Here is a 13,855-nt window from a genome sequence, read left to right on the forward strand (position 1 = left end):
ATGCCCAGTCTTTTTTTTTTTTTTTTCATTTTGAGACAGGGTCTTGTGCTAAAATGTTGAGGCTGATAGTGAACTTCTGATCTTCCTGCCTCAGCCTCCTGAGTTGCTGGGATTACAGGCATGTGCCACCACACACGTGTGCCACTTTAGTTTTTGAGGAACCACTGTATTCTATTTTACGTTCCCAGAGGCCTTTTCGAATTTTATATACTTTTATGTGTCAGCTAGATTTTTCTAGGAATTTGTCTGTTTCATCAAACCATAAACTTATTGGCATAAGTATTTGTAATGCCTCAGAATCTGTAGTATCAGTTTTTTCATTTCTGACATTGGTTACTTAAGTCCTTTTCTTCCGTTTTAAAAAAAATCAGTATTGCCTAGAACTTACCAATTTTATTTCTTCAAATCTATTTAAAAAAAATCTATTTCATGCTTTTTGATCCTTTTATTGCACATTGTTTTTAGTTTGTTAATATTTGCCTTTTTTCTTCTCATTTACTTTGCTATTGTTCTCACACTCATTTTGTAACATACTCTAGTTGACAGGGTTATCAAATGCAGATTGTAACTGTGTAACTTTTTTTTCCTCCTGACAGGACCTGTTGGGGCCCAGCCCCTACTCATGGTGCCCAGAAGACCTGGCTATGGCACCATGGGCAAACCCATTAAACTGTTGGCTAACTGTTTTCAAGTTGAAATCCCAAAGATTGATGTCTACCTCTATGAGGTAGATATTAAACCAGACAAGTGTCCTAGGAGAGTGAACAGGTAAGTCATTAAGCTGTAGAGATCGTTTGCTATTTATATATGCTTTAGTAATTATTTATGTTTATCTTATGTAACTGAATAACAGTGATAATATGTAACAACAGTTTGACCAAGAACACATGGTAATTTGTTTTGAAATTGTACTTTAGAGGTGTGAAATTGAGAAAAATCTACAAACTGCTTGAAATTATTCCATTATAAATGAGCCCACATGTTTCTCATGTGATAATAGAAAAGTTCCAAGTAATTTTTATATGCTTTTGAAATTGGACTGAGCTTCCTAAGCATGTCATTTTATTGCTGTTAAATAACATATGTGTGCTTTTTTTGGAGGAGGGGAGTACAAGGGATCGAACTTGGGGCACTCGACCACTGAGCTACAACCCCAGCCCTATTTTGTATTTTATTTAGAGACAGTCTCACTGAGTTGCCTAGGACCTCGCTAAGTTGCTGAGGCTGTCTTTGAACTCGCAATCCTCCAGTGTAAGCCTCGTGAGCCCTGGGATTACAGGAATGTGCCACCATACCTGGCATGTGTCTTTGTCTTTCCCACCCTACTTTACCACTTTTATGAGTTCCCTTTAAGATGACAATGAGAATGAGGGTGATGATGATGATGGTGATAATAGTGGTGGGTAGAAATGGTGATTGTAATGATTTCTTGCTTTCTGTTCTTCTATCCCAGCTCCTGACTATTCCTTAGAGTATATAAAGATTGTATCAGTCTGCTTTCAGTAAGCTTCCTCAGCCCTCCCCCAAATATTATGTAAATATTCCTGGTTGTGGTTTAGGTAATGCAGAAAATGTATAAAGGAATTTATGATGTGCATGGTGTTACCAAGTGTATTCTAATTTTTAAAATTGACAACACATTTACAAAACAATGACATTTAATTTGACCTTTTGGTTTGTCATGTCCTAGCCTTTTCTTATTTAATTAGTATTATTATTTTAAAAAATATTTTTAGTTGTAGATGGACATATTTATTTTATTTATTTATGTAATACTGAGGATCAAACCTCAAATATGCTAGGCAAGCACTCTACCACTGAGCCATAACCCCAGCTTTAATAAGTATTATTAAGAGCATTCATTTATTAAGGTATAGGTGTCAGTTTATTAAGGTATTGATGTCAATAAATTTGAAATTTTAAAAATGAGTAATAAAATAAAAAATTAGGACTGGGGTTGTAGTCCAGTGGTAGAACACTTGCCTAGCATGTGTGAGGCCCTGGGTTCGAGTCTCAGCACCACATATAAAATAAAGGTCCATCAACAACTTAAAAAAATATTTAAAATAAAAACAAAATTAAAATTAAAAGAAATATGTAATTTAGTAGAGGTAACAGGCATGTATTTCTTATGTGTGCTTGCCTGTAATCTCAGCAGCATGGGTGGCTAAGGCAGGAAGATCACGAGTTTAAATCCAGCCTCAGCAATTTATCAAGGCACAAAGCAACTTAGCAAGACTGTATCTCTAAATAAAATGTAAAAAAGGGTTAGGGAGCTGGGGTTGTGACTCAGTGGTAGAGAATTGCCTAGCATGTGTGAAGCACTGGGTTCAATCCTTAGCACCACATAAGAAGTTGAATGTGGGCTGAAGTTGTGGCTCAGTGGTAGAGCACTTGCTTGGCATGTATGAGGCTCTGGGTTCAATACTCAGCACCACATATAAATAAATAAAATAAAAGATCTATTGACAACTAAAATAAAAAAGTATTTAAAAAAAAGTTGAATGAAATAGAGGCATTGTGTCCATCTATAACTAAAAATATTTTTAAAAGGGGGTGCTGGAGATGAGGTTCAGTGGGTAAGCATCCCTGGTACCAAAAAAAAAAAAAAAAAAGAAAAAGAAAAAGGAAGAAAGAAAGAAAGAAAAGAAAAAAGAAAGAAAGAAAGAAAGAAAGAAAGAAAGAAAGAAAGAAAGAAAGAAAGAAAGAAAGAAAGAAAGAGAAAGAAAGAAAGAAAGAAAGAAAGAAAGAAAATGTGAAAGTCTAACTGAGTGTGGTGGCACATACCTGTCAGCCTAGCTACTCAGGAGGCCAAGGCAAGAAGATTGCAAGTTCACAATTTAGGAAGACCCTGTCTTAAAATAAAAAGGTGCTCGCTTTGGTGCCACATATACTAAAATTGGAAGGATACAGAGAAGATTAAGATGGCCCCTGCACAAGGATGACATGCAAATTCATGAAGAGTTCTGTGTTTTTGGTATTTATCCTAAAGAATTAAAGTCATCCTGTAGTGAAACATGCATACCCATGTTCATAGCAGTACAATTCACACTAGTCAAACTTTGGAATCGGCGTAGGTATTCATCAAAGGATGAATGGATAAAGAAATTGTGGTACATATACACAGTGGAGTTTTATTCAGCCAAAAAGAAAAATGAAGTTATGTCATTTGCAGGAAAATGGACGAAACCCTAGAGACCATTGTGTTAAATGAAATATGACAAATACAGAAGGTCAGGGTCATATGTTTTCTGTCATATGTGGAAGCTAGAGAGGAAAAGAGGAAAAGAAAGGTATGGGGTACAGAGTATCTCATGAAAATCAAAGGGAGATTAGTAGAGGAAAGGGACCTGAGGTTGGGAGGGGAGGCGGGGAAGGGAAAGGTGCTAGGGAATGATAGTGGCCAAATAATATTGTTATTATATTTTGTGCATGTATGAATATATAACAGTAAATCCCATCTTTATATACAAGTATAATGCACCAATAAAAAATGGAAACACTTGTTAAATCTATGAATAAGAATTTTCAGTAAGGAAAAAATAATAGTAATAAAATAAAAAGGACTGGGGATGTAACTAAGTGATAGAGTGCCCTTGAATTCAATCCCTAGTACTACCAAAAAAATACCTTTTTTCTCAAAACTGCATTGTATTGTTTGGTAGTACTGGGAATTGGATTTAGGGGCACTCTGACCCTCAGCTACATCCCCAGCACCCCCACTTGTTTTGGGCAGTACTGAGGATAGAACCCAGGGTGCTTCACTGTTGAGCTACCTCCCCAGCCCTTTTCATTTTGAGACATGGTCTCTCTAAATTGCCTAGGCTGTCCTCAAACTTGCAGTTTTCCTGCCTCAACCTTCTGAGTTGCTGGGATTACAGGTGTGTACTACCATGCCTGACTTAATGTGTAAATTTGAGTGAAGGATAATCCTGACCCTTGTGATAGATTTTTGCATTTTTTTAAAAATATTTTTTAGTTGTTGATGAACCATTAATCCAAGTAAATCTCTTAATTGATAGAATGTCTAAGGCGGAATTTCTGAACTGGATTCCTTTGTAATGCCTCTTCAACTTGTCAGGACACAAGAATCACCTCTGACATTAACTATATAATCATATATATGTGTGTGTGTATATTAAAGACATATAACATAATTATATAATAGAGAATTATGGGTTGTTGAATAGAGGAATTACATGATGAAAATGTTAGGAAAACAAAATGTATTGGAAATGAGGGAATGGTGGGGGATTGAGACTTAGGGCTCCTCAGTTAAGGTTTTTTTTTTAGTATTCCTGGTGAGTTATCAAGAACTGGTGCAAAGGCAATAATACTAGGATACCAATAAGAACTGTTTATAATATTTGTTTATTATTATATTTGTTCCTTCTACCTAATGTTTTTGTTTTGTTTTGTGAGTACAGGAGAATTTGTGTATTATATACATGTTTAAGAAGTTGCATAGCATGGAGTTTCACATATAAGTACTCAGTGTATTGATTAAGTTTGGGAGAAAAATGTATAATAAGTTAGCATGATACATTCTGACTTTAACATATGATCCTGTTGACATTGTTAGTTATATTTTTGTCTTTAGTTTGGTTTGCTTTGATATATTATTTGCCAGTATGATTGATTTGATCTGTAATTTAGATGTTTCAAATGAAAAAAATTTATGTGCCTTTTATTTGAGTGTTTTTGTTGCTAGGGATTGAACCCAGGGCCTTGTCCATTCTAATTATTTGAGTTTTGATAGAAACTAAAGACTTCTTTGGTACTCTAAAAATAATCAGTCGTCCCTTGCTTGGTATACTTGGTGTTGGTTTTAGGACCCTCCACTGATAGAAAAATCCTCATGTGCTCAAGTCCCTATATAAGATATGTAGTGTTTTTGTCAAATAACCTTCACATGTCCTCCCATGTACTTTAAATCACCTCTAGATTACTGATATGACTATAATGAACATACTATATAAGTACTTGTTTGACTACATTGTTTAAGAGAAATGACAAGGAAAAAAATCTGTACTTGTTCAGTATAAGTGCATTTTTAAAAAAAAAAATATTTCAACCTGAGGCTGGTTGAATTTGCAGAAGCAGAATTGACTGATTTGGGAGGGCCAATTGTGCTTGGTTGATATTTCTTGATTCAGGGTCAACATCTCCATTTATTTTCTTTAGCAGACCTGCTTTTGTCTTAAGTCATCCTAATATTACTCCATGACTAGTCAGTTAACACTGGTGGTGGAATACACCTGTAATGCCTGCAACTCCAAAGGCTGAACCAGGAGGATCACAAGTTCAAAGCAATTTAGCAAGACCTTGCCTCAAAATACTAAATGTACCTTAATGGGTAGAGCACCATGGGTTCAATCTCTAGTCCTCCTTCAAACAAACAAACAAACAAACAAAAACTGTTGGTGGCCTTCTGAAATTGTTGGTTCAGTTTCTACAGTTTAACAGCTGGAATTCTAGAAATTAGAAGGAACAGTATACAACTTTGCAGTTCCTTTTCAACATTAGCAAAACAGTTAAGGTTCAAAATGGAGCAGTTCGTTACATCTAATTTAACTTTACTGAAACGGTTAAAGTCACAACAAATTGTTTTATTATTAGTGTAAAATGTTTTCGTTATTGCCTTCCACAATGTTATAGTGATTCTTTTCTAAGTTACTTAAGTTTTTAAATACTTAAATTAATGCATATGAGATTTATCTTGTCCATATGCCACATGAACAAATATTTGGCTCTAAGGCATTAATCATAATAATAGAATGAGGTATTTTAGCCAAACAAATTTCCACTTCAGTCAGAGGAGTTTTCTTGGACAAAATATCCAGGAAATGCTTGTGAAACATTTTATGAGTCAGCCTCTCTACCAATTTATTCTTAGCTTTTTTTTCTATTGCTTTTTTTTTTTTTTCCTTTCTGCAGGAAATGGGGTTCTCCCCTTCCTTCTTTTCCTGTTAAGTGCTTTTGATTGAAAATAATCATTTGGTAAAAGAACAGATTTGTTCAAGGAAAGAATGTAATTTTTCATTTGCTTAAAAAAAAAGAACAGGTTTATTAAATAGATTTCAAATATTACTAGTTCTTCAGAGTTTGTTTTGTACATTCTGATTTTAACATATGATCCTATTGACATTGTTAGTTATATTTTTGTCTTTAGTTTGGTTTGCTTTGATATATTATTTGCCAGTATAATTTCACCATCTAGTGATTTTGAATATGTACCTAAATAATGTCTATTCAAAGACATTTTATTTGTCTTATTTGTTTTGTGTACTGGGAATTAAACTCAGGGGCATTCCACTGAGGCACATCCCCAACACTATTTTGTGTTTTTATTTAGAGACAGGGTCTCACTGAGTTGCTTAGTGGCTCGCTTTTGCTGAGACTGGCTTTGAACTCAGAATCCTCCTGCCTCAGTCTCCCGAGCTGCTGGGATTACAGGCATGCGCCACTGTGCCAGCTTGTTTGTTCTTTTAACAGATGACTGTCACAGTAACTAAAAGACAAGTAGTTTTAGAAATATTATGGTATACATTTTCTAACTTAAGATTTTATGCTAGTTTGTCCAACTACTAAATATGCATGGGGATAAACTTTGAATAGACATTTAGGTACATATTCAAAATCACTAGATGGTGAAATTATATACATTTGCATAGGCAATATGAGTATAATGTAAGGTGTATTTTAAACATGAATAAAAATTTGAAGGAATCTTGAAATGGTGATTGTGATCGAATTTTTTGGTTCAATTTTACAAATTGAATATTTTATGATCATTGTTCTATTATTGATATTACTATTCTGTTATGAATAAAAACAATGCTAAATATTTGTGCATATGGCACATGGAGGCAATAAAATACTAATCATTGACTTTTAGAAGGAAAAAAATAAATCTAGCGATACCATTTTGACCTTTTAAATAGAAATCTCAGATTAACAGAAGGAATTCTGTTGTTATTAAGAATAGTGTTGGCATAGTGTTAGAGTTGGATAGTATGCCAACAGAAAGGCATAATAACTTTCTTGATATATAATTCACATACCCTAAACTTCACTAAGTATACAACTCAATGATTTTTAGTGTAGTCAATCACAGAGATGAGGTACTCTGCTATCTAATTGTAGAACATATCATCCTCCCAAAAGAAAATCTGTCTTCATTTGCGATTACACCATTGCCTCCATCCTCAAGTCCCCACCAACCACTATTCTACTTTCTATCTCAATAGATTTCCTCTTGTGAACATCTAATGTACATGGAATCATATAAATGTGGCTTTTGTGACTGACTTCTTTGTCTTTGTATAACGTTTTCAGGTTTCATTCATGTTGTAGCTTGTGTCATTAGTGTACTTCATTCATTTTTACTGGTGAGTCGTATTCCATTAATTGATACAGTACATTATGCTTATCCATTCATCAGTTAAATGTTTTAGGTTGTTTACATTTTTAGACTGCTGTGAATAAAGTTGTTATAAACATTCATGTGTAGGATTCTATGTGGGACATATATTTTCATTTTTCTTGGGTATATACTTAAGAGTGGAATTGTGATAATTCTGTGTTTACCCTTTGAAAAACTTTTAGACCTTTTTCCAAAGTGATTGTACCCTTTTATTGTATATTTTAAATTTATTTATTTTTCACTGGGGAACACAGGGAAGCTTTGCATCCTCAGTCCTTCTTATATTTTTATTTTGATATAGTGTCTTGCTAAGTTGCTGAGGCTTAACTTGAACTTGCAATTCTCCTGTCTTAGCCTCCTCAGTTGCTGTGATTACAGACATGCACCACTACTACTTTTAGTGAACAAGAATTCCATTTTATCCACATCTTCACCAATAATTGTTATTATCTCTTTTTTATTTTTGTCATCCTGATGAGTATGAAGTAGTGTCTCATTGTCACTTTGATAACAATTTTCCTAGTGGCGGCTGATATTTCTCATCTTTTCATATACTTATTGACCATTTGCATATTTTCTTTTAAAGAAATATCTTTTTAGGTGTTTTGTCTGTTTTTAAAATTGGGTCATTTGTCTTTAGAGTGTAGACTGTAGGACTTCATTATACATTCTAGATGAAAATCTCTTATCAGATATATGATTGACAAATTGTTCTCCCTTTCTCCATGTTGGGTTTTTCATTTTCTTGATGGTATCCTTTGAAGCACATTTTCAATTTTGTTTTCTTGTGTCACTTTTGCCTTTTTGGTCTTATCTATAGATGGGTGTACTTCTGATTAAAGTGATTGAGAGGGCATATCTCTGAAAATACAGCACTGAAAATCAAATTGTTTCATTTTTAGTGTTAAATATCTTGGGGAAACTATACTATGCAAAATGTCAGCTAATAAAGCAAGTTTTATTTTTCTTATTAGTTACTTGAAAGATAGGAAAACTAACAGATGGTAATGATTTCACATCTCAAAATTCTTTTAAAGTAGTATCTAAATACTCTAGGAATTAGTCTTTTGGGCTTATATTCCTATGGTATATTTGAAATTGAAGGTACTTTTATAAATAAACATGTCTAAACATCATGAACTGTCCAATAAGTATTATTACTAATACTCATTTGTATAGATTTAAATTATAATAACAGCTGTATTGTATTTTATTGTGTGAATGTACCTTGATTTGTTTACTTTTAGTCTGTTGCAGTTTTTTTCTTAGGTTAGAGTAAATCAATTTAACCCAGTTCTCTTAATTTACCACAAGGATATCTATACCAAGGTAAAATGCTATTGGTACTAAATTTAAAGACTAGAATTATAATTCTAAATCCTGGAGTAACTTTTTTAAAACTTAAGAATTATTTTTGGATCTTCTGTATGGTTTAATTAATCATTAATTTATTGTGCCCCTGTTTTGTGTCAGACACTATGGTAGGTTCTGGAGCTAACAAGATAGAAAAGACATGACTCCTCCTAAAGATTTTGTCATTTGTATGGAGTGACTAGTTAATTCTGAGAGATGCATGTTATGTACTGTGATGTACTACCTTTACCTAAGGGGGAGGATGGGACATATGACATTGTGTCTGAGCAGAATAGTTGAACAGTAGTGGACAAGAAAGAAGAATCCATATATAGAGAGCATGAGCAAAGGCTTGACATGTTTGTGCAACAGAAATAGGCCAAGATAAATAGAACAGCTAGAGATGAGTCTGAAAAATTAGCCAGGGAGTAGGTTATGAAGGATCTTTAGACTATGCTAAAGCTTATAAATCCAGAAATAATGGAGAGCTCTTGGAGGCTTCCAAGCAGATGAGCCATATCTGAATTTAAAACCATAAGCGATGGCAGTGTGGAGAATGAATTATAGAGGAGAAAGACTGGAGGCTAGAAAACAGTTGGAAAGCTGTTGAGCAATGGTCTTCAAACCACTGATCAAATATTTTCAATAAGTGAAATTTGTTTGACCTTGTAGGCAACTGTAAATAGATAAATACACATATACATATTTTTAAAATTATGTAGACATGTACTACTATTCTAATATGTAATCATAGACAAAGGTGAGAACATTTTTTGAAATAAATTATTAAAAATATATTTAAATAATTTGAAATTTTCAGATTAACCACTGTACCAAGTAGCACATACTTGATGGAAATAGAACCCAGGGCCTTGCACATTGTTAGCAAGAGCTCTACCACTGAACTAACACCCTAGCTCTGCTATTAACTCTTTTTTTTTTCCACATATGGGAGTTTATTAAGCAAACAGTGTCTCCCTGCAGGGTAAGCGAGAAAATGAGAGGAAAAGAAAGGGAATGAGAAAGGGCGCGTGCTAGAGAGAGTGTGAAAGCGAGGAGAATAGATAAAGTGAGGAGGAGAGACAGAAGGATGAGAAAAGATGATGGGGTAGCTACAGTAAAGCCTGCTATTAACTCTTGTTTGTTGCAAAACTCTTATTTCTCAGGATTCCTGGTGTATCATGTGTGACATCTGACCATCTGACATGGACTAAGTGAGAGTTCCCATGATAATCCATATTCATGAATGTTCACAAATCCTAATTTCCTCTTTCTCTGTTCCTTCCTCTCTCCCTCCCTTGCTTCCTTTTTTTTTTTTTTTTTTTTTGAAATACTGGGGATTAAATCCAGTGGCACTCTATCACTGAGCTATATCCCTAGCTCTTTTTTTAAAGACATGTCTTTTTATTTTTAATTTGTTCTTTTTAGATATACATGACAATAGAGTGTATTTTGACATGCATGGAGTACAACTTATTAGGATCCCGTTTTTGTGGTTATACGTGATTTGGAGTTTCACTGGTGGTGTATTCATATATGAACATAGGAAAGTTATGTCTAATTCATTCTACTCTCTTTTCTATTCCCATCCTCCCTCCCTTCCCTTTATTCCCCTTTTTCTAATCCATTGAACTCCAATCCCACCCCTTTGTGTGTTAGCATCTGCATATTAGAGAGGACATTTAACCCTTGGTTTTTTGGGGGATTGGCTTATTTCACTTAGCTTGTTAGCCTCCAGATCCATCCATTTAACAGCAAATGTCATAAAGTCATTCTTTTTTATCAGTAATATTGAATTGTGTATTTAATACCACATTTTCTTTATCCATTCATCTGTTGAAGGGCATCCAGACTGGTTCCAGAGCTTAGCTATTGTAAATTGAGCTATTATAAACATTGATGTGGCTGTGTCACTGTAGTATGCTGATTTTAAGTCCTTTGTGTATATACTGAGGAGTGGAATAACTGGGTCAAATGGTGGTTCCATTCCAAGTTTTCTGAGGAATCTCCCTACTGCTTTCCAGAGTGGTTGCACCAATTTGTAACCCCCCAGCAATGTATGAGTGTACCCCTTTCCCCACATCCTTGCCCACATTTACTATTACTTGTATTCTTGATAATTACCATTCTGACTGGAGTGAGGTGGAATCTCAGTGTAGGTTTTTTTGGGGGTAGGGAGCACTGGACATTGAACTCAGGAGCACTTGACCACTGAGTCACAACCCCAGCCCTATTTTGTATTTTATTTAGAGGGTTTCCCTGAGTTGCTTAGGGGGCTCTGCTAAGTGGCTGAGGCTGGCTTTGAACTCGAAATCCTTCGGCCCCAGCCTCCCTAGCCACTGGGATTACAGGTGTGTGCCACTACACCTGGCTCAGTGTAGTTTTAATTTGCATTTCCCTAAGTGCTAGAGATGTTGAACATTTTTTCATGTATTTGTTGACCTGTTATATTTCTTTTTCTTTGAATAGCCTATTCACTTCCTTTGCCCATTTATTTATTGGGTTATTTGTTTTTTTGGTGTTAAGTTTTTTTATTTCTTTATATATCCTGGAGATTAATGCTCTATCTTAGGTGCATAAGGTAGAGATTTTCTCCTGAAGCTCTTGTTTTTTTTCCTTTGCTGTGAAGATGTTTTTTAGTTTGATACCATTCCATTTGTTGATTCTTGATTTTACTTCTTGTGCTTTAAGAGTCTTGTTGAGGAAGTCAGTTCCTAAACTGACATGATGGAAAGCTGGGCCTACATTTTCTTCTAGTAGGTGTGGGATCTCTGGTATACTGCCTTGGTCTTTGTTCTATTTTGAGTTGAGTTTTGTGCAGGGTGAGAGGGGATAAATTTCATTCTGCTACATATGGATTTCCAGTTTTCCCAGCACCATTTGTTGAAGAGGCTATCTTTTCTCCAATGTATGTTTATGGTGCCTTTGTCTAGTATGAGATATTTGTATTTATGGGGTGAGATAGGGTCTTGCTAAGTTGCCCAGACTGGCCTTGAACTTGATCTTTTTGCCTTAACCTCCAGAGGAGCAGGGATTATAGGCATGCACTATCATGTTGGGCTACAAATCTTAATTTCTAATTGTTAGATGAAAATTAAACATAAATATCCCCTATCATCTCTGGTACATACTTTAAGTTTTTCTTGATTAGCAGTGATAGTTCTAAGATACAGTGGCAACAGTGGGGTAAAAGGAGAGCATAGATGCTTTTGGGGCAGTGCTGGGTTTACAACCGAGGACTCCTCACATGCTATGCAAGTGCTCTACCACTGACCCATATCCCCAGCCCCTGGGTGCGATATTTAGAAAAAGAAAGAACAATTTAACTCTGAAGGGAAAAGGAAGAAATATAAATGGCTTCATAGTTCCTAGCTTGTGCAATGGTGATGGCTTTAACAGAAATACGATTGTGAAAGGACCAGTTTTTAAAATATTCTTCTTTGGATATGTAGAGGTCGAATTGCATAAGGAACATTGAAATGGAGCAGTTCACTTGGAAATAAGTGCCAAGAGTTCAGGAGATAAGTCAAGTGGAGTTTGAGATTTGAAGCATGTCAGCATGAAGTGATAGTTAGAAGCTAAGGAAATGTGTAAAGTCAAGATAAGAGGACTGAGAACAGATTTCTGGGGATAGCATTCTTTCTCTTTGGAAGACACAAATTGGAAAGGTAGGAGACTTGGGACAGAGTAGAAGCTATTTCAAAGAATGCAGAACCCAGATGGTCATTTTTAGGGAACAATGTTTGATCATAATGGCAAATGCCAAAAGAAGCCAGGAGTGTAAAGGCTGAAAAGAGACCATTAAGACATCGTGGCCTGAAGGAGAAGTGTTCTAGAGAGAAGAGTTGTTGGTGTAACCCCAGTACTGCAAATAAAATAAAACAAAACAAAAACATTTTTTTTTTCTCAATCTGAAGTAATCTGTTACAGTAATACAGTACTAGAAATGTTTACCACACGGTGGGTTATTAAAGAATTCACATGTGAAATTACTATAGAAATATTTGTCTTAAAATGCTCCAGTTTGCTGTAGATTTTATTGCAAAATTAAACATTTGATCTGAGACCAGGGGGTGTAGCTCAGTGGTAAGGCTCATGCTTAGCATGTGCAAGACCCTGGGTTCAATCCCCAGCACCCCCCTCCCCACTACACCGCCACAAAAAAGAAAAAAATTGATCTAAAGTATAGCCCCTTTCTTCTCTGTACTGTATCTCTTAAACTTCATCTTTATAAATTTTTTTTTCTAGTAGACATAATACCTTTATTTTATTTATTTTATTTTTAATGTGGTGCTGAGGATCAAACCCAGTGCCTCACATGTGCTAGGCAAGTGCTATACTGAGCTACAATTCCAACCCCTTAAACTTAATCTTGATAACAAAATTATTCATTAACTACCTTCTATGCTACTTACCACAGTTTTGAAGATAAATTATAGATTGGAACAATACAAAGAGAGACTGCCAGCAGTTTTAGTTATGTTTTATAAACCTCTGGATGATTTTAGCATTTTGTTATAGCTTAGCAAAAGTTCATACTATAGTGATAGATTAGTTTATAGCTGGGGAAAATAAATTAATGTGAATAGACCTTTAGGGAAAATACTCTTTCATGTCATCTTCAATAAACTAGAGTAATATTTCCCATTTTAACTTTGGGGAGCAGAGAATTAAGAAATACCTAAAAATGAGATGAAGGTGGATCTCTGAGCCTGTAGTAAAAACACAAAAATAATTTCTTCTCTTCCTCTTTACATTGAAGTTTCCCTCTCCTACCATTTTGCTGCTGTATGAGCCAGGTGGTAAATGGGAACTTACTGAAATTGCTATTAAATTTTACTTTACAGTCTATGCACCAGAGCATGATGGAGTCAAAAGACTTGGTACCAGAATGTAGGAATTGGTGGTTGAGGTAAGAGTGGGGAGGTCGGCTATAGCCCTTTATAAGACCTAACATACTCAGATAGGTTCCATTTTTGGAGTAATTACTAGATGAATCCTTAAGGATTCTTAATGTCTAAGAGAATGCATTATGTTATAATCTGCAAGAATTCTTCCCTCCTTAGATCAAGGCTG

The 13,855-nt window shown here is 35.0% G+C and overlaps 1 protein-coding gene across 1 annotated transcript in view; it reads left to right on the forward strand.

Annotated features, from left to right (window-relative positions):
- The window catches only part of LOC306655585 (protein argonaute-3-like), a 114,017-nt gene that overhangs the window by 16,232 nt on the left and 83,930 nt on the right, over positions 1-13,855 (forward strand). Inside the window, 1 exon segment of the mRNA XM_079130147.1 lies at positions 597-768. Coding sequence (XP_078986273.1) covers positions 597-768 — 172 coding nt within the window.

Source organism: Sciurus vulgaris (assembly GCF_902686455.1).
Source record: "Sciurus vulgaris genome assembly, chromosome: 1".
Classification (NCBI taxonomy): Eukaryota; Metazoa; Chordata; class Mammalia; order Rodentia; family Sciuridae; genus Sciurus; species Sciurus vulgaris.